Below are 18101 nucleotides of genomic sequence, written 5' to 3'. Positions count from 1 at the left end.
CTGAAATCTAGAACGGAATAACAAAAAAAAAGAATCAATGAACCGTATATTTGTAATGCAAGCAGCATTGTGGTTAGCAATGTTCCCGCTACGCCGCGCGTTTGCGCAATCACACACAACGCTCCAGCGTTCCCCGCGCACAGCAAAGCTGAACTGTAAATAAATGAAACACATTTATATTATTTACAGTTCAGCTTGTATTTTATTTCATGCACTGTATAGATTTGCTTTGGAGCAGCGCGCGATTGCGCAAGTGAGCAGCTTAGAGGGAACGCCGGAGGTTAGCATGTCTCCACGCGATCATAAATGAATGTGTGAAATGTTGGATGTCTTTATATGATGAATTTTTGACGCTTGAATGCGAACTGAATGATTCTACGTCCCTGCACGACACGTGAATGACAGCGCATGAATGAATGAATGAGCCAACGTTTGTCCCGCCATGTTCCTGGATTTGAACTCGGGCCCGGACTCTCCGCCCACGTCGGCGTTTTAGAAGGAAAACAAATACGAGCGTCTTTCCCTGATGAAACTTAAATGTTGTTATTCTTCCTCATGTGTGATTTCATGATTTTTTCATTATTATTTTTTCCTTTTTCTTTCCCCCTTCAAGCCGGACTGATGTGTTTTCCGTGTCGGCGGCAGATGTTCTGTTTTTATCCGCCCTGTGCTTTTAAGTGCCGCGGCGCTGCCTCGCCGCTGTTATTTATTGATAGTGGCGTTACTCTCCAGACTCTTTTTTAGCGCAGATGTGAAAAGGTGCAGCGGTGCTATCTTTGTCTTCGCCTTCTTCTCCTCCTCCTCCCCTGCGATCCGCCCGCCCCGGCAGTCCTCTCCGGTTTGTGCGCAGCCTCTCGCTAACTAGCCGCGCGCTCACGTAGGGGGAAAACGATGATGAGGCAGCAAAAGGGGGGGATGAAGAAAGCAACAAGGGGAATGAAACCTTTCTTTTTTCACTCCCCCGCATGTATGTATCGATCCGGGAGCGGCTCTACGTCTTTATCCGGACCTTTACTTTCATTTTGTTTGTTTTTCCCTCTCTCCGTTGTCATCATCCGACTTATTTTCCTTGCCTTCCATCCTCCAGAAGTTCCTCGCTGTCCTGCAACCTCTTTGTCTTGTGTCACAAATCGGGCCGCTTATGTAACTCCTGGACTCCAAACCAGCCTTTTCTTCTCATTTCACCCCCCTTTCTTTGTATTTTTTGCTTCCTTACCGTCTCCCCTCCTTCCCTCGACTCCTCCGTCGCTGTCACCTTGGCGACGAGCGGGCGCCCAATTACCCGCCGAGCCCCGGGGTCCCCTCCGTGCACCCCCGCCGCCGCCAGCCGTGCACGACTGCAGCGTAACAAACACAGCCAAGAGGGCGGCGTATTTATTTCTCCATCTGAGATTTGCACATGTTTTTCATTCATTCATTCTCCAAAAACGCTCATCCTGCACTCACGTGCCACAGATACGCTCCTCTAAACGCAGATATGACCTTATTTTCTTCTCTCTCTAATTCTTTCTCCCGCCGTCTCATTGTTTTCCGTTAATTTGCAGAAAAACTTCCCTTTCCAGAATCGATAGGTCGATCGCAGGAGTTAAAGTGGCCGCTGTTTAGAAATCATTCATTGAGAAATGGCCTCAAAACGCGCTAAATGAGAGGCGGCGGCTCGGCGGAGAGTCCGGATTTGGGAAATCAACAAATTGGTGGAAGAACCGGTGTTTTTAAAAGGGGGGCGGGGGGGTCCCCGAGTGATTGACAGGTTTCTTTGATTGACAGGTGACCTGCCCAGGTCAAATCCCGAGTCCGGCCTTCTCAGCGGCCCGCTCATTTAATCGCGTTCTGTCGCCACACACACACACACACACACACACACACACACACACACACACACACACACACCTATCAGCAGAATCTGTCCCGCCGCCACAAAGACGAGCTCCCGCTTTCACACACACGTGTCGTTCACATTTCAACGCCGACGACCAACAATGAGTGTCTCGCTCTTGATCTGCTGATCCCGACACACACACACACACACACACACATCTCCCCGCCTTGTCCTCCACCCGTATTATTTCTCAATGGCTGTTTCAGTCTGACTCCGACACCCCCGGATACTCCTCCCCCGCTCCGAGTGTGTGTTTTCCCACGCAACACACCCCCCCTGTATTTCTCCCTCCCTTTTTCATCTCTGTTCTATCTACTCACCCATTTTTTCTCTCTCTCTCCGTCGTACCCCTTTATCTGTCTGCGCCCCTTTTTCACTTCCCGTGCCCCCCCCCCCCCCCCTCTAAATATAGTCCCTTTGAAGCGAAGCCGTGTCTCCCACAACACTGCAAGACAAAAGTCTGTCATCTGGCATCTGAGCGGCAGGGAGAGAAAGCGCAGATAAGATTGATGGCCAAAAAAGAAAAAAAATTGAATTGATATTCATCCTCCATCCTCAGCATGTATGTATGAATGTGTGTGTGTGTGTGTGTGGAGGGTCCCGAGGAAGACCAGAACAAGGAGAGGCTGATAACGGTTGAGAGAAAGAGAGAGAGAAAGAGGGAGAGATGGAGGTGGCGTGAAATTTCTGATCCTGGATTTGTAATTAAATAATAATCTCTCTGGAGGCCTGACCCAATAATTCGCACCCGTGCACGTGTGCACGCCGGCGTGTCCTGCCTCTGCGGATATCAGCGTACGGTGCTCGCTGCTCTGTATGCGCAGGAGGAGGAAAATATGTAAGAACGAGGAGGTGAAGAAGAAGGAGAAGAAGAAGAGAAAGGGAGTGCAGTGTGGACGGCGGGTTGCTGCTGAAAAGCAGCACAATAGCACCACCTGCTGGTCAAAGCAGGGTATTACACCCCCATCCTCAGCAGGTTGCACATCAGCTCAGCCAAGGACGACCCCCTCCTCCTCTCCATCACCTGCAGGAGCCCTTCTAATGACTTCTACTCCGGCTAATTACAGGCTGTGTAATTAACATAATGGGCACGCTCAGTGTGAGGATCGTAGCGCGCCGCGTCTCTGGCCCGGCATCATTTCGCCGGCCACCGAGGGGCCCGGCGTGGCGTGCCGGGAGAGGTCGTCTGTCGAGCCGCCGTTGCCATGGGAGCGGGTTGCTTCCATCACGGGCCGGGCTGTTCCCCCCCGTAGACGCTTTCCGCCTCGGCGGCCCGGCCTGCGGCTGCAGAGACGGGAGCGCAAGGCCTTCGGCGGGGAAACTGTGGCTTTTTTTTGTTTGTTTGTTTGTTTATGAGTGTTGGCTTGAAGTAAGAGAAAAAGCCAAGGCAGGACTCCGCAATTCAAACACAATTCCAAGCGAAAACATCCCCTCCTCCGCCTCCTCTTCCTCCTCTGGGATTCTGCCGGTCGACGTGAGGTGGCGTGACCTCGCCGTGAACGCTACGGGTTTTTTCTGATTTTGCAAATCCGAATCCAAGCGAACGCCGAAACAACAAGTCACGCTTTTGTGAAATCAACCCATTCATTTTGACTCGTTTTAAGGACGTCACATCGACGTCGGATCGGCCTGTCGTGTGTTTTTACACTTTAATTTTGAGTGTGTCTCCAAATCTCACACACTTGATTTCCATTGATCGTTTTTGTGTTATTTTGTTGGCAGCACATCCAATATGTAAAGGAAAAAAGTATTTAATAAGAATATTAATTCATCCAGATCTAGGATGCGCTATTCGAGCGTTCCCTTAATTTTATCGAGCGGCGTATATGTAAATACATGATGTCGTCGATTTTACGAAGGCGAATTTAAACGGGGGGCCGGAGGGGGATGCTGTCTCCACCGGTCGCCTGGCAACCGCAAAATAAAGACATCACTGTCATATTACGCCTTTAATAGAAAACGAAGTTAATTAATGAGTTGTTGCCGTTCTCGTCCGTCGACTCACCGCCTCTGGCGTCCGTCCCGGCAGGCTCCGACGGGAGGGCTACACCGTGCAGGTCAGCGTCAACGACTACCTGGACATCTACTGCCCGCACTATAACACCAGCCTGCGGGGGGCGCAGGAGCGCGGCGTCGCCGAGCAGTACATCCTCTACATGGTCAGCCACCGGGGCTACCTCACCTGCGACCCCCAGCTGGGCTTCAAGCGGTGGGAGTGCAACCGGCCCCACGCGCCCCACGCTCCCATCAAGTTCTCGGAGAAGTTCCAGCGTTACAGCGCCTTCTCGCTGGGCTACGAGTTCAACGTGGGTCAGGAGTACTACTACATCTGTGAGTACCGCCGCGGACACGCTGCGGATATTCGTCCGATGAGAGTTCACCCGAGGACAGGCGGCCGCGGCCTGCAGGGGGCGCCGCGCTGACGCTCTTTCCCTTTCTCTTTTTTGCGTCTTCCAGCCACGCCCACCCACCACCACGGCCACAGCTGCCTAAGACTGAGGATCTACGTCTGCTGCTCCACGGGTGAGACGCCGCCTTCATGCCCCGTCACTCTCTCCTCCGTCCTCCTGTCAAACACATGGGAGAACGGCGAGGAGGGGGAACATCTGATGGTTTCTCCTCGGGCCGGAAGGAGGGGGTGAAGCTGTCTTAGCTGTGTTTTGGTGTCTTCGCCCGGAGAGTTTGGAGCTACTCCCCGTCTCGCTGTTATTACAGTAATGATCCGTCTCTCCGCGAACGTGGCGAAGCAACACAAAAGAAAGAAAACAACTCTCTCTTTTCCCATCCGTCCGTTCGCTCGTGGCGCTGTGCGAAGCTTGTGTTTTTTTTTTTTCACCCCGTTCGCCCCGCGGGCCTTCTGATCGTCCGTCCTCCCCTCCCCGGCCCCCCCGCCGCTAACCTTGTCAGCGTTAATACGTCCCACATTCGGGTCGGCGTCGGCCCCTGTGTGCACATCACCTTCACAACCCCCCCGCCGCCATCCCCGTGTCACGGCTAATCAATTGACACGTCTAGCGCGTTCGCTTCTGTAAGCCTCGGAGCGTGAATATCCGTGCGCGCGTATTTACAGTTCCGCCGGGCCCAGGGTCGCGGCGGGGGGGGGGGGCGCCGGCCGACCCTCGTCGCTCTCCCGCCGCGAAAACTCCAGATCTGAAAAATATCGACGCCGTCACGGAGAAAAGCGTGTGTTTTCGGCATCGTTGCGGAAGCTCGGCTCACGCTGCTGACACATATCAGGTGAAAAAAAAAAAAAAGAAAGAAAAGAAGGAGGATAAAAGAAGGAGAGAAGCGGCGATGCTTTTAAGGAACCCGCCGCCGTTCTTTCGGGGATAATTTGGCAGCGCAGCCAGGAAACAAAGCCGTTCCCGGACGTAATGAGCTATTCTGTCAAAGCTCTTTATATAGAACCCTATACTGTCTAATGTCTAAGATATTGCAGGCTGTCGTGTCTCAAATGGGCCTTTCTCTCTCTCTCTCTCTCTCTCTTTTTCTTTCTTTATGTCTGCTTCTCGCCACGTCCTCCCTCGCCGACGTGTTTTCCTGCGTTTCCCAGTCTCGCAGTCGGACGACGACTCCAGTCAGACCTCCCCCGACTACACGGTCAGGCCAAACATCAAAATACACAACCTTGGTGAGTGACTCGGCCGCCCCCGACCTCCACAAGCTGCCGGTCAATACTTGGCTTAGGCTGATTTGTGGACCAATCATTGTGGGCTGGACGCCGCCGCCGCCGGCTTTCTATTGTAATCAAGGGAACTCCGTAGGCCGAAGCCGAGTCTGTACTCTCTATCTTATTTTTCCGTCTGCGGACGGCGGTATGGATAACACGGTGACCTCCGTGACTCAGCGGCATTAGCATAAGCACAATTCCTCCGTCCGTCCGTCCGTCCGTCCCTCTCTTCCTCCTCCTCGTCTTCTTCCGCTGTCCGGGGAGTCGGGTTAAACTGCCGTTTCTCGCACGCTAGCATTTAGCACGGCTCATTTACGCGGCGCCGCTGTTTCAGCTCATTCGCCCCGTCTCTGTGGGAAAGGGGGCGAAGAAATAGCATCTTGCTGACGTTCGTGAGAGGAAGGGGGACCCGAATCGCCGTCCCCGGCTTTATGCGTCTTCCTTTATGCTACACGCGGCCATAAAAACGACTCCGGTGAAATACTCGCCGTCGCACATCGATGTTACGTTTGGGAATAAGAGGTCGCCGCGGTTGGATCCTTCCCCGGGAATCGCGCTAAGCCGTAGCAAAGAAACGGAGGAGAGAAAATGGCAGCGGCGCGGCCCCATAAATATTTTCCCCCCAACATGTCACAGCAAGAACGTCCCAGGTGTTAGTAATAACACGGCCGTGTGAAGCGAGCCGGCAGGCCGGGACGGGCCGGCGGGACCTCGGCCTCCCGCAGCATGCAAACGCTTCACACCTCAGACGCGGCGAGAAACATGAGCCGGCAGGCAAATCATCGGGTCCGTGCGGCATTGGGTAAAAAAAAAAAAACAGATCTATATATATATGAGATTTTAAAGCATCCATGTATGTATTTACACATACATGGGTGCCTTAAAATAATATTTAATATTTACTTTTCCGCCTGGACATTGTGGAAAATGTATAATATTTATAATGTTACATAAATATAATTTTCCTGTTTTTTACCAATATATATATATATATATATGTATGTGTGTGGTGTGTATATATATATATATATACAAATAATGGAATATATGAAAAAAAATTGTGCACTTATTTAATTTTACTTATATTGCATTTGCTTTATGTATATTTCTAATAAATAATGAATCCAATGATGATGAAAAATTGAGACAAAAATGTTTAATGTAATAGCTTAAGATTTTGTCTATTTCATTTTGGAAAAATGCAAGATTTTTTCCCAAATTTTGAGAAAATTTGAGAAAATGATTGAGAAAATAGAAAAAAACCATCAAATATTGTTTATACTGAACAGGGCAAAAAAGGCTAGAAGCAGTCTTGCAGCATTTAAAATTTTGTATTTTTTTTAATCTTGGAAAAATACAAGATGCTTTTTAAATTCTGAGAAAATTTGTGAAAAATATTGTTTTTTTTACGTTTTTTTCCTGCTTGATATTAAATGCACAGAATTGAACTCCTATTTTGAGAAAAGCGAATATGTGTGAACACTGAACACAGGGCCAAAGAAGCATTAAAGTGGTCTTGCAGTATTTCAAATTTTCTCCTTCTTTGAATTTTGGAAAATGAAAGTTTTTTTCCCAAATCTGAGAAAAATATGTTTTTTTTCTTGTTTTTTTTTTCCTTCTTGATATTAAATGCACAGAATGGATCTCCTATTCTAAAAAGACAAATATGTGTGAAGACTGAACAGAGCGAAAGAAGCAAATTTTCTCTTTTTTTTAATTTTGGAAAAATGCAAGATTTTTTCCAAATTCTGAGAAAATTTGTGAAAAATATTGTTTTTTTTACGTATTTTTTCCTGCTTGTTATTAAATGCACAGAATTGAACTCCTATTTTAAAAAAGCGAATATGTGTGAACACTGAACACAGGGCCAAAGAAGCATTAAAGTGGTCTTGCAGTATTTCAAATTTTCTCCTTTTAATTTTGGAAAAATGCAAGATTTTTTCCAAAATCTGAGAAAAACATGTTTTTTTCTTAGTTTTTTTCCCTTCTTGATATTAAATGCACAGAATGGATCTCCTATTCTAAAAAGACAAATATGTGTGAAGACTGAACAGAGCGAAAGAAGCAAATTTTCTCTTTTTTTTAATTTTGGAAAAATGCAAGATTTTTTCCAAATTCTGAGAAAATTAGAGAAAAATATGATTTTTTTTAGGTTTTTTTTTTCCTTCTTGATATTAAATGCACAGAAATGATGTGTGAACACTGAAAACAGAGCAAAAGAAAACATTGAAGTATTCTTTACAAGAATTCCATTTCCTCACCTCCCATCCACCCCGGCCCACCTTCCCCCCGGGAACCTTAAGGTTACCGCTTTAGAGCGAAACCACAGGTAGAAATACAAGAAGACTCATGTTTTTTAGAAAAAGTAAAACTTTGCTCCAGGGTTACAGTAGAGACACACACACACACACACACACACACTCTCAGGTAGAACCTCTCTTTCCCCTCAGAACACAATCTGCCATGTCAGTAAAGGTCTTGTAAGCAGTGAGAGGTTCATGTTTACCCGGTGAGGAATGCACGTCGGCCGGAGAGCGGATTGTGCAGCTGAGCGGTTACATAAATCCTCTTATTTTCCTTTCTCTTTTTCCATCCCCGTCTCAAACAAAGCCGTCTTGCCGGGAAACGTTTAGGCCGCTTGTTTCGGCTCGACCGTGGGCAGCGGGCGACGAGCGGGCGCGACCCGGCCCGACGCCGCCGAGATCCCCGCAACGGGGGATGCAGGGAAAAAAAAAAAAAAAAAAAAAAAAAAGAGCACTCCAACCATCAGCCGGTGGTGTTTTCACAAGGGGGTGGGGGGGAAAGTGAGTCCGTGAGATAAAAGAGAAGAAGTAGGCAGCGGAAAAAGGAGAAAGGCAGCGGGAGGAGGGCAGAAAAGGCCTGACGGAGAGGGACAGATAAGGCAGAGGCTGGGAGAAAGCGAACCCGGGTGGGGGGAGCAGAGGAAGGGGAAGCACAGAGACGGGGGAAGCGGATAAAAGGGAAGCTCACCGGTGGGCGAGTTGCTCAGCAGTAATTCGGGCTCCGGCTTACGTGGAATTTATTATTGAAAAGAAAAAAAAAAACAAAAAACAAACAGGCGGTTACTCAGAAAAAATCATCGCCCGCGGCGGCAATTCGCTGAATCCTTTGGAAGGCCGGCAACATACGGCTGCGTGCAAACGCTTGTGCACCCTCATGCACGTACACACAGCCGGTTGCCGCCAGACGGCCGGACACCCACTTCCCGACTCGCCCTCGGGCCGGATCGGCCCACGTTCGGCCACGACGTCGCGTCAACACAGCTGCTCCTCCGCCGCCGCCGCCGCCCGCGTTGTGATTTTAGCACCTTTTCTCTCGTCATTTAAAATAATTATATATTTTTAGATCGTTATTTAGTTTCAAAGCCCAGCGCCGCGAGTCTTGGAAAAAAATCGTGTTCGTTACGAGATTAATTTAACAACAAGCTTGTCGTGCAGAAGAATTTCCTGATTAGCATTGCTAATGTGGCTAACACCCACATAGTAGAATCATAGACTCTTATTTTTTAATTTATTTTCAGTTAAGTTTAGATTCTGAAATGCTTGACTTTAGCGTCTGCAAAGTTGCAGCGTGGCGCCAAAGTACGAGCGACGAGGCCAGGGCGAGGAACCCGTCGCTCATTAGCATTCAACATCAGACGGATGAAAGCCGCCATATTTGTAGTCCTATCAGTATTTATGAACCGCTGGAAGGCAGGGATCTGCATTCGAAGAGGGGAAAGCAGGTTATAGTCCCGCCCACATGGATATGCAGGTCAAGCGCGAGCAAGTGCACACACACACACACACACACACACACACACACACACACACACACACACAGCATATCCATTAGACAATCACTTTCTATAGTGTTCTCATCTCACTGCAAAGGCCGCGGGCGGCTCCTCGAGGCTCCGCTCCACGCGATCGATTGTTACTGCCTACGATCACATTGTGATATGAATACGGGAGGTTTGGGGGCGCGTGGGGGGGGTCAGGGGCTTGGGTTAACCTGCAGCTAGTCAGGAGGGGCAGGACCTCCACGGAGCCCGGGCTCTGAGGGCCTCGCCTACAAACATATGGTGGAGGTTATGAAGACCTACAACAGAGCACAGAGGGAAGATGGATGGATGGATGGATGGATGGATGGATGGATGGATGGATGGATGGATGGATGGACTCAAATGTTGTGATTTTTCCAGAAGACTCTTGTGAAGAGCCCCCTCCTCCTGTGTTTACATTTTACCCTTCAAACCAACCCGGCCCCCCAGGCTGTGGCCCCCTCAGGTTCTGCCCCAGGCGGCGCTGCTTCCTGCCCCCCCTCCCGCTCCCCCTGCCCTCCCTCTGAGCTCAGAGAGGCCCGGCTCGTGGGAGCACCGACAGTTTCCGACCAACGGATCCCCTCGCTCTTCAAACGCCTCTGCTCCGACCCCCAACCTCCGCCCTCCTCCTCTTATCTCGCCATGTTTTCACTCACAGCCCATCACCCTCAGATCAGGTGACGGCAGAAAAACTCAAGGAATCGCCCTGCGTGAGCGACCGCGAGTCTTGGTCGTTGCAAAACATCCTCCATCTCCGACCAAAACAGCTCCCGAAGTGCTATCGGGCGCCTCGGAGAGCGTTTCTTCCTCTTCCTCCCCCTCCCGCCGTCATAATCCCCTTCCCCTCCGTGTCCATCTCACGCTCCACGGAGGCTAATTTGACTTTTTCCCACCTCACTGGATACAAGCCATGCTAACACGGCTAACGAAGCAGCTAGCTCACATTAGCACGGAAAGAAAAAGGAGTCTCCTTTTCCCTTATTTTGTGTGTAATGTAATTACCCTTTAGACATAATGGGGAACATTATGTGGCGACGCCGCATAATGACTCATTGTGATCCACTTCTTTTTTTTTTTTTCTCCCCGAAGGTTTCTGGCGTTTCTCCCTCCACGCCGCCTCCCCCCGCAGCTAATGTTCTGTTGTGTCTAATCAATGACGAGGACGGAGTCATTTGGTTTGATTGAAATCCCCCGAGGATAAAAACATCATTAGTACGGAGGGGGAAAAAAAAAAAAAGAGAATACGCAGGGGAAAAACAAAAAGTAACAGAAGTGTGTTTAATTTTGCGTTTCGCAGGGGCGGCTATACGTAGCGGCGCTGATGATAATTAGCGGTTTGTTAATAACTGCGTCGTGTTTCTTTGTCTGTTAGCGAGTGCGGCGCGATGAATTAATAACGCAGTAATGGTTTGTGTGTGTGTGTGTGTGTGTGTGTCCCGCTCTTGCTCTTCCTCATTGTTTTCTTCTTTTCAGATGAATTTAACCCAGAGGTTCCCAAGCTGGAGAAGAGCGTCAGCGGCAGCAGCCCGTCCCGCGACCGCCTCCTGCTCACCGTTTCGGCGCTGCTCTTATCCGGCGCCCTCCTGTCCTAGCGTCCGGTTGCGCGGCCGCCAGCGGCACGCCCGCCTCGTCCAAAGGGCTCAGCATCCACCGACACGGCCTGGCGTTTGAGGGCGAGGGCGGCGGAATCGAGTCAACATTTGAACTTTAACCCCCCCCCCCCAAAAAAAGGAAATAAAAAAACAAAAGGAGAGGCCTTTTCTTCCCCGTCATATGTTCGGACGCCCCGTCGTGGTTTCTAGGAAACCACCGCCTCGTGAGACGCTACGACTCGAGACGGTCTGCCAGGGGAACCCCCCGGAGTGCGTCCGAGACATCGGGAGAACTACAAAGATGGCGGACGGCGGATTAAACCCCGGTCGGGCCGAGCGAGGAGAGAGTCGGACCGACCACACCTGGCCGACGCCGCAAACCCACAGGGCCGAAAGCCCGTGGAGGGACTCCGAGAGGATACCCGGGCTTTTTTCAACAAGCGTCCATTTTCCATCGTCCTCGCCAAATTGGCTCTTTTGTCCGCAACTTCCTGCCTTTACACTCCTTACAACCGGAGAAAAGCGCCGGGTCGGGAACCGGTCATTCGACGGCACTTAGACGTGGTAGTCGTGGTAGACGTGTGTTTTGCTCGGATGCATTTACCTTTCAGCGCCGCCCGCGGAGATTTTTTTCCGGATGTCGGACCATTTTTCCCCCCGCCTGCAGCAATCAGCAGTCATTCAGAACCAAGAGGAGGAGGAGGAGGAGGAGGATTTACAATTCTCAGAAACACTCAGCGGCAAGTTCTTTTGCATTTTAATCCCAAACAACCCCCGTCTGCTTCGAACACTCCAGAGGTCCAATCAGCACCGGAACCCCCACCCGCAGAAAACCACCCCACCTGTAGCGTCCGGAGAAATTGCGCTTTGCGTCTCGGAAAGTAGTGCGGCCGCCGTTTTGTTTAAAAAGAAAGGAAGAAAAGCAAAGCAAAAAAAAAACAAAAAACAAAAAAAAAAAAAACAACAATGTGAAGGTGCGATTTAAGAGAAATTCACTTTTTATATTGTAATATAGGAGGATTTAGGCCGCCGTTAATCAGATTAGATTATTGTGCTTTTCTAAAAACTGGATTTCATTGTCAAATCTCCTCACGTTGACGCCGAGGTGCATCGTTTATCGACGTGTCTGTCTGTAGGCCTTCGCTCAAAAAGCTGGTGTTCTTTTATTTATTTTGATTTTATAATTTCTTTTTCTTACGATGGACATCCTCCCGCGGACCCACCCGTCCCACCCATCAGCAGGGACGCCCGCGCCAAACCGTCCACGATGCACGGGTTGACGGAAGGGCGTTGCCCCCCCCAACCCTGACCCTTGACCCCCGACCCCCGACCCCTGACCCTTGACCCCACCCACCCGGGCGCTGCACACCACTGCGTCCGCATTGTAATGTATATTTATAATAACATGCCAGTTATGGAATGTGCACAAGTGTGCGTGAGTGCGTGTGAGTGCGTTTGCGTGTGTGCGTGCGTGTGTGGGTGTGTGTGTGTGTGTGTGTCGGAGCAAGACAGATTAAAAAAACAAAACATGTGTGCACAGCCGCGCGCGTGTGTGCGTGTAGAATGTGTTTGTCCGCGCTTTTCGAGTATGTGGCACTTAGAAACTCTGTACCCGTTAAAAGGAGCCGTTTGTAGGATCTGAATATGCAAGTGCGTATGAAAGAATGTGCTCTCCTGTCATGTTAGTTATGGGATGTAGGGGAAAAGAGCGGGGGGGGGGGACGCGCAAAAGCATTTACTAATGTTGAAGACAACCGCCAGAAATGTGTTTACCTTTGACAAGAATGAATTAAAAAAAAAAAGGACAAACTGTAAATTAAACCGAGAATGATTAAAACAACGCAGATTAAATTTATTTATTCATTTTGCTAATTCATCATTCATTCATTCGTCATCTATACTGCTTATCCCGCACTCGGGGTCGGAGTCGGTGCTCTCATTGGACGAGAGGCGGGGGTCACCATGGCAACCGCTCACATCTGCATGCAACAAAACATTTTGGAAAAAAAATACTGGTTGAATGTCACTCTTAATCAAAATATAAAAAAAAAACAAAAAAACAACCAGAAATTGCCGTCCTCTCTCTTTGTGCTGTCATCTTTTTACTGGCGCATGAAGAAAGAGCCACAAAAATATTTTAACATGTTTTATTTAGATGATAAAAGATTGCTGTAATCTTCAAATTTAAAATAAAATACATTCTCATTTAATGCTCATTTAATGCTCATTAATTATTTTCAAAAGCCACTGGGAGCCACATCTAAATAAAATGTGTTCAATTATTTTAAATATGTGACTGCACGTGACAGTAAAAGCACGGCATTTCTGGTTTACCGCCAGTGAATAATTTAAGTTTTTTTCATAAATACAATATAGACTTAAATTGGCATTGAGTATTTTGCTTGAAAGTAACCTTCAACCCAATGTTTTTTTTGTGTTCAAAATGTTTTGTTGCATGCAGAAATGTAATTTCGTTTTCTCTGCAAAAAAATGCAACACATTTTGTTTATACTCAGCATAAAGGCAAAAAAAAAAAAAAAAAAAAAAAATCATTTTAAATTCACCCACTCATTCACAGATAATATAGAGACATACCATATTTTCCGGCCCATCAGACACACCACATTATAACACACAATATCAGAGAATGAGTCTATTTTCAAACCTATGGTGCTTGGTGTTATAAGGCGCGTGGTGAAAAATACGGTATATAAATCCAAACAGTCAGTTTAGGTGAACTGTATTCATCTCATTTACTGGTTCAAAATTCACTGTTAAATTTTGTCCTCTAACTGTGACCATCTCGCTTTGCTCCCTCAGAAACTGTTCGCTCTTCTTTACATGGCGCAGTTTATCTGCTTGCTTCCTCCACTTGGGCACCATTGATTCATGAATGTTGAATTCTTTGGCGGCTTCTCTGTTCCCATCATCTACTGCGTGACTGATAGCCTTGAATTGGATTCCGCTTCCTAAGCATGTCTCTTAACAGATGCCATTTTTAGGGCGGGGGGGGGGGGGGGGCCTCATTCACACAGATGTACACTAATATTCTGTTGGCGCACTGGATTATAAGGCGCACGGATGATTTTTGAAAATATTTCAAATGCGAAAAATAATCATTCAGGCGTCATACGGCGGCACGCAACCATTCGGTCTGTCAATCATATAACACGGTGCAGTGATGTCTAATTATTCGTGCACACTGTGAGCAATTTAGGGTCTCTGGTGAACCTCCTGCATGTGTTTGGACTGTGGGAGGAACCCCATGGAGACCCCACACACACACACACACACACAAAAAAAGCTTCTTGCCGTGAGGTGCAGACCCCTTTTTTTTGTGGGATTTTATTTCACGGCCGGTCGTGTAGCCGGACAAACTCCCGACGTAAAGCTCTCATCGCTCCCTCACGCGTCCCTTCCTCGCCGCGCCGCCTCCTCTTGCCGTAAAACATAATGACAGCATGGCGGCGGCGGCGGCGGCGGAGGGAGGGAGGAGGGGGCGGGGGTGGAAGTCACGGCTCCGCGGCTCCCCGCTCAATCCAATTTCTTTCTCCGGAGAAGAAAAAGGAAAGGAGAAAAAACACCTGCAAACCATTCACGTCTCGGTGAATCTAGTCTCCGTCCGTGTCGCCCCCCCAACCCCTCCTGTCAGCTCCGGTCTAATCTCCGTATGCACAACAGAGAGGAGCCGACAACGGGGAGGGCCGCGCCTCAGAAGCTCTAACGTCCATGTCAGAAGGGACGGAGGTGGCAGATAAGATTGCTCCCCCTTTGATTTCGCACATCAGCCTTGAAATCACATGAAAGGGGAAGAGATGGACTTAAAGCAGACGCCGCTGTCGGCTGTCGGCTCCCGGATCTGGGTCACGGCGTGTTTCCAGTGACGCGTGTGCGCCAGACACACGTCCGGCGTGAATTGATCGCAATTAATCTAGCAAACGCCGCGTGATTTGCCGTTCTGCGTTTTTTTTTTTTTTTTTTTGGCATCTGCCGGCGCTCGCTGCACGTCTCACAGGCTTCACGCCGCGGAGATGTTTCGGGCCCTTCCACCCCCGAGGAAGGATCGCCGTTTTCGAATATCACCGTATCGAAGCGCCGAGGGGCATTTTGCGGAAACGCGACCCCCGTTTCGGAGGACGTTTTTTTTCTGCGCCGTCTGTTCGGGCCAGACGGCGCGGCGCTTTTTCATACCAGAGAAAATGAAGACGTGGCTCCCGCCGTCCCGATCCCAGAACCCGGGTTTATTATTGTTTTTCCGTGAGGAATTTTTCGTAGGGCGGAGGAGCCAGACGTCGAACCAACCTGGTCAAGGCGCCCCAGCTGTGCAGGAAATGTGTCTCAGTGGGGGAGCGGGGAGGGGGTCCTCGCAAAGCAGCTTTGACTTTATAAAGGTCACATGAAAACACGTGCTAATCCGAAGCCTTCCTGCGTGGCAGCAGCAGCTCGCATATTTGCAAATATTTTCCTTTCTCTCTTACTTTCCCCCCTCTCCGGATTCCAAAATGCGGTATCGCAGAGGATTCCGGATAACGTGAAAACCACGGCGGCGCACAAAGGTACTTCACGCGACGTCGGCCTTTACCGCTCCCGCCCCCGAGGGGTCGCCAAAGCCTCACCGGCAACGCGAGGTTGTGCAGCAGATATCTGCGTCCGCATGCGGATAAAGATCGCATTCACGGCGGGACGACGTAATGAAAAACACCGGTTTCTGCTTACGGCGCCCGGAGGAGCCCGGACAGGCTCCTCCGCCTCATAACGCCGAGTCACGATGCTGAGGCTCAGCAGAAATATGAAATAAATAAACGGTTTCTTTCGGCGAATGAGAAAGAGATCAGATTTATTTGCGGGCGGGGGGGGGCAAGTGGGGGCATAATTAAAAAAAAAAAAAAAATTTGCAGAAAATTGTCGCTTATGTAAGTGATTAAAACGGCGAGCGAACCTATGGCGCCGGGTCTTTTCTCAGCCTGTGAGGATTATATCGGGTCAAAGGGGCAGCGGGCGGGCATTAGCATGCCGGCTATTTCTACTTTACTCCGAAATCTAATTTTATTTTTGGGATTATTTCTTCTTTTCTCTCGGTCCCGCAAAGTCAGATGCAAAAGCAGTTTTTTCTACACTTTCTGATGACATTTCTGTCGTGTATCTGGAATCCCTTAAAAACAGAGAAGCGGTTGGCGAATGTTGTTTATCGCTCGGGGAAACGTAGCGTGAACGGCGGCGGAGGTTGACGTCACCTGCTGCTCTTCTCTTCTGACCGCTGCCGTATAAACATCTTTTCCTGGCAGGCAGCGTCTCCTCTGCTTTCCACGCTCGGGACGACGGCCGATCGGGGCCGATCGGGGCCGATCGGGGCCGATCGAAGCGATCCCCTCTCGATCAGAGGTCCCCTTATTGACCAGCTGAAGTCTAATGCTTTTTGACCCCTTTCTCTCCCCGAGTCAGATGTGCCAAAACAACCGTCACAGTATTTGGCAGGAAGTCTTACCAATCGGCTCAAGATAATCCAAACATTCAATTCACTCATTCATTTATTCCCTATGAATTATCCAAAGTGCACAAGGTGATTGGAGTGGAGTCATCTGGACCTACAGAGAGTTTCACAATTCAAACGCTGACTGATTTTGGGGCTGCGGGGGAGAAGATGGAGAACGTGGAGAGAACCCTGGGTGTAAATCTTCCCTCCATCCATCCATCCATCCATCCATCGCGTGCCCTGAGACTGAAAACCATCCACCCATTCACTTACATAAGAAAATGGAGAACCAGGTGGAAACCACGCACACATGGGGAAGAACCTGGAGACTCCACAGAGAACGGGTTCCTGGGGGAACCAACCTGAGACCTTCTTGCTGTGAGGCGGAAACGCTAACGCTGTGCTACTGTGTACATTTAAAATATCATAAAAAGAGTCATTTGTCCTTCCTCTATGTCGACATCACAGTAACCGAAACTTTGCATGCACGAGCCGGCTGAATGTAAAAAAGCTTGTTCTCGCTGTGCGGTTGCCGGGCAACCGACAGAGTCCATTTTTTTTTTCCCGATCAAAGACGACAATGAAATAATCAGCAGTCAGCAGGACGAGCTCGCGCTCCACTTTCCTGCTCGCCGCTCGCGTTTCCAGACCGAGGCGAGAGTCTCCGTCAGCTTGGTATTTAGCTGACCTCCGCGCGTCGCTCGGCAACGGTGAAAACCTCTCACCTGGATGCAGGTATGCTCATCCTCGCGTTGTATTTGAAAAGCGCAGCTCCTTCACTGAAGTCTCTCCCGGCGGTTTGAAATCGACCTGACACTACCGCGGCCCCGGGGCCGCCGCCAGTCGGCTCCGCGCCGCTCGGCACCGACTCTAACCCGGGTGGGCGTTTTTGCGGGGATTGAGATGATTTGAGGAGGCATCTCGGGATCCAAAATTAGATAATTTATTCCCCCCTGACGCCCCCTCCCGCAGCAGAGGAGCTGGAAGGGACCGGCGGGTTTTGACAGTTTACTGATCGTGTTATGCAAATAATAAAAGCGGATAATAAGTGTAATATTTCCGTTTACACCTCATTATGCGTCACATATTGAGCACGCTCCGCAGCCGGAGCCACGGTATCCGCGGCGTTTCATTATGACCGCGAACCTGCGATCGAAAAAGCATAGCACGGACGGTTGTTTTTAATTCCGTAGCTTCGTTTGTGACGCCACGGGGTTTTTTGAGGCGGGAACGCGATGAACACCAACGCTGGGGCGATTTTAAATCTTCCCGGCGAGGTGCTGGGGGAACGCGTCTCAGCAGCTGCTCCACCCAGCCTGCTAGCAGGCCGGCGAATGCGCGATTTAAAAGCTCCTTCTCCGCGGCGCAAACGTCCGGTTAATCAACCCCCGCCCTCGTCGCCTCTCTCCGGATTTAGCCGTAATCCCTCTCTCTTTGTCGCTACGTTTTGCGGAGCACTTCCATGTTCGCCCGCACTTTGGGCATCTGGTCCAAAACTTTAAGCCCAGTAATAAGCGACACAAAAATGCAGGGGCGCGGGGGGGAGAGAGAGCGTATTTCATGTCGGGCGATTCGGGATTTTGCGAAACCGACAAACAGGAGAATCAAAGGGAACATCTATGTTTGGAAGGAGCGGCGAGGAGAGGAGCATCTCTGGTTCGTAA

At 49.6% G+C, this 18101-nt stretch overlaps 1 protein-coding gene and 1 long non-coding RNA gene across 3 annotated transcripts in view; one reads left to right on the top strand and one right to left on the bottom strand.

The window, feature by feature from the left end:
• Positions 1 to 12283, top strand: part of efna3a (ephrin-A3a) — a 58003-nt gene extending 45720 nt beyond the window's left edge. The window contains exons 2-5 of the mRNA XM_086178332.1: positions 3909 to 4210; positions 4337 to 4402; positions 5433 to 5510; positions 10846 to 12283. Coding sequence (XP_086034458.1) covers positions 3909 to 4210; positions 4337 to 4402; positions 5433 to 5510; positions 10846 to 10964 — 565 coding nt within the window. The 3' untranslated portion in view covers positions 10965 to 12283. The remainder of the gene's footprint in view (positions 1 to 3908; positions 4211 to 4336; positions 4403 to 5432; positions 5511 to 10845) is intronic.
• Positions 1 to 18101, bottom strand: part of LOC147216095 (uncharacterized) — a 156401-nt gene that overhangs the window by 97696 nt on the left and 40604 nt on the right. The gene's annotated exons all lie outside the window — the stretch shown is intronic.

This window comes from Fistularia commersonii, chromosome 30, assembly GCF_037954325.1.
Source record: "Fistularia commersonii isolate RoL2024-O1a breed Wild chromosome 30, RoL_Fcom_v1.0, whole genome shotgun sequence".
In the NCBI taxonomy this organism is placed as follows: domain Eukaryota; kingdom Metazoa; phylum Chordata; class Actinopteri; order Syngnathiformes; family Fistulariidae; genus Fistularia; species Fistularia commersonii.
Note: the sequence above shows the minus strand (reverse complement) of the source record. Positions and strands in the feature narration are given on the sequence as shown.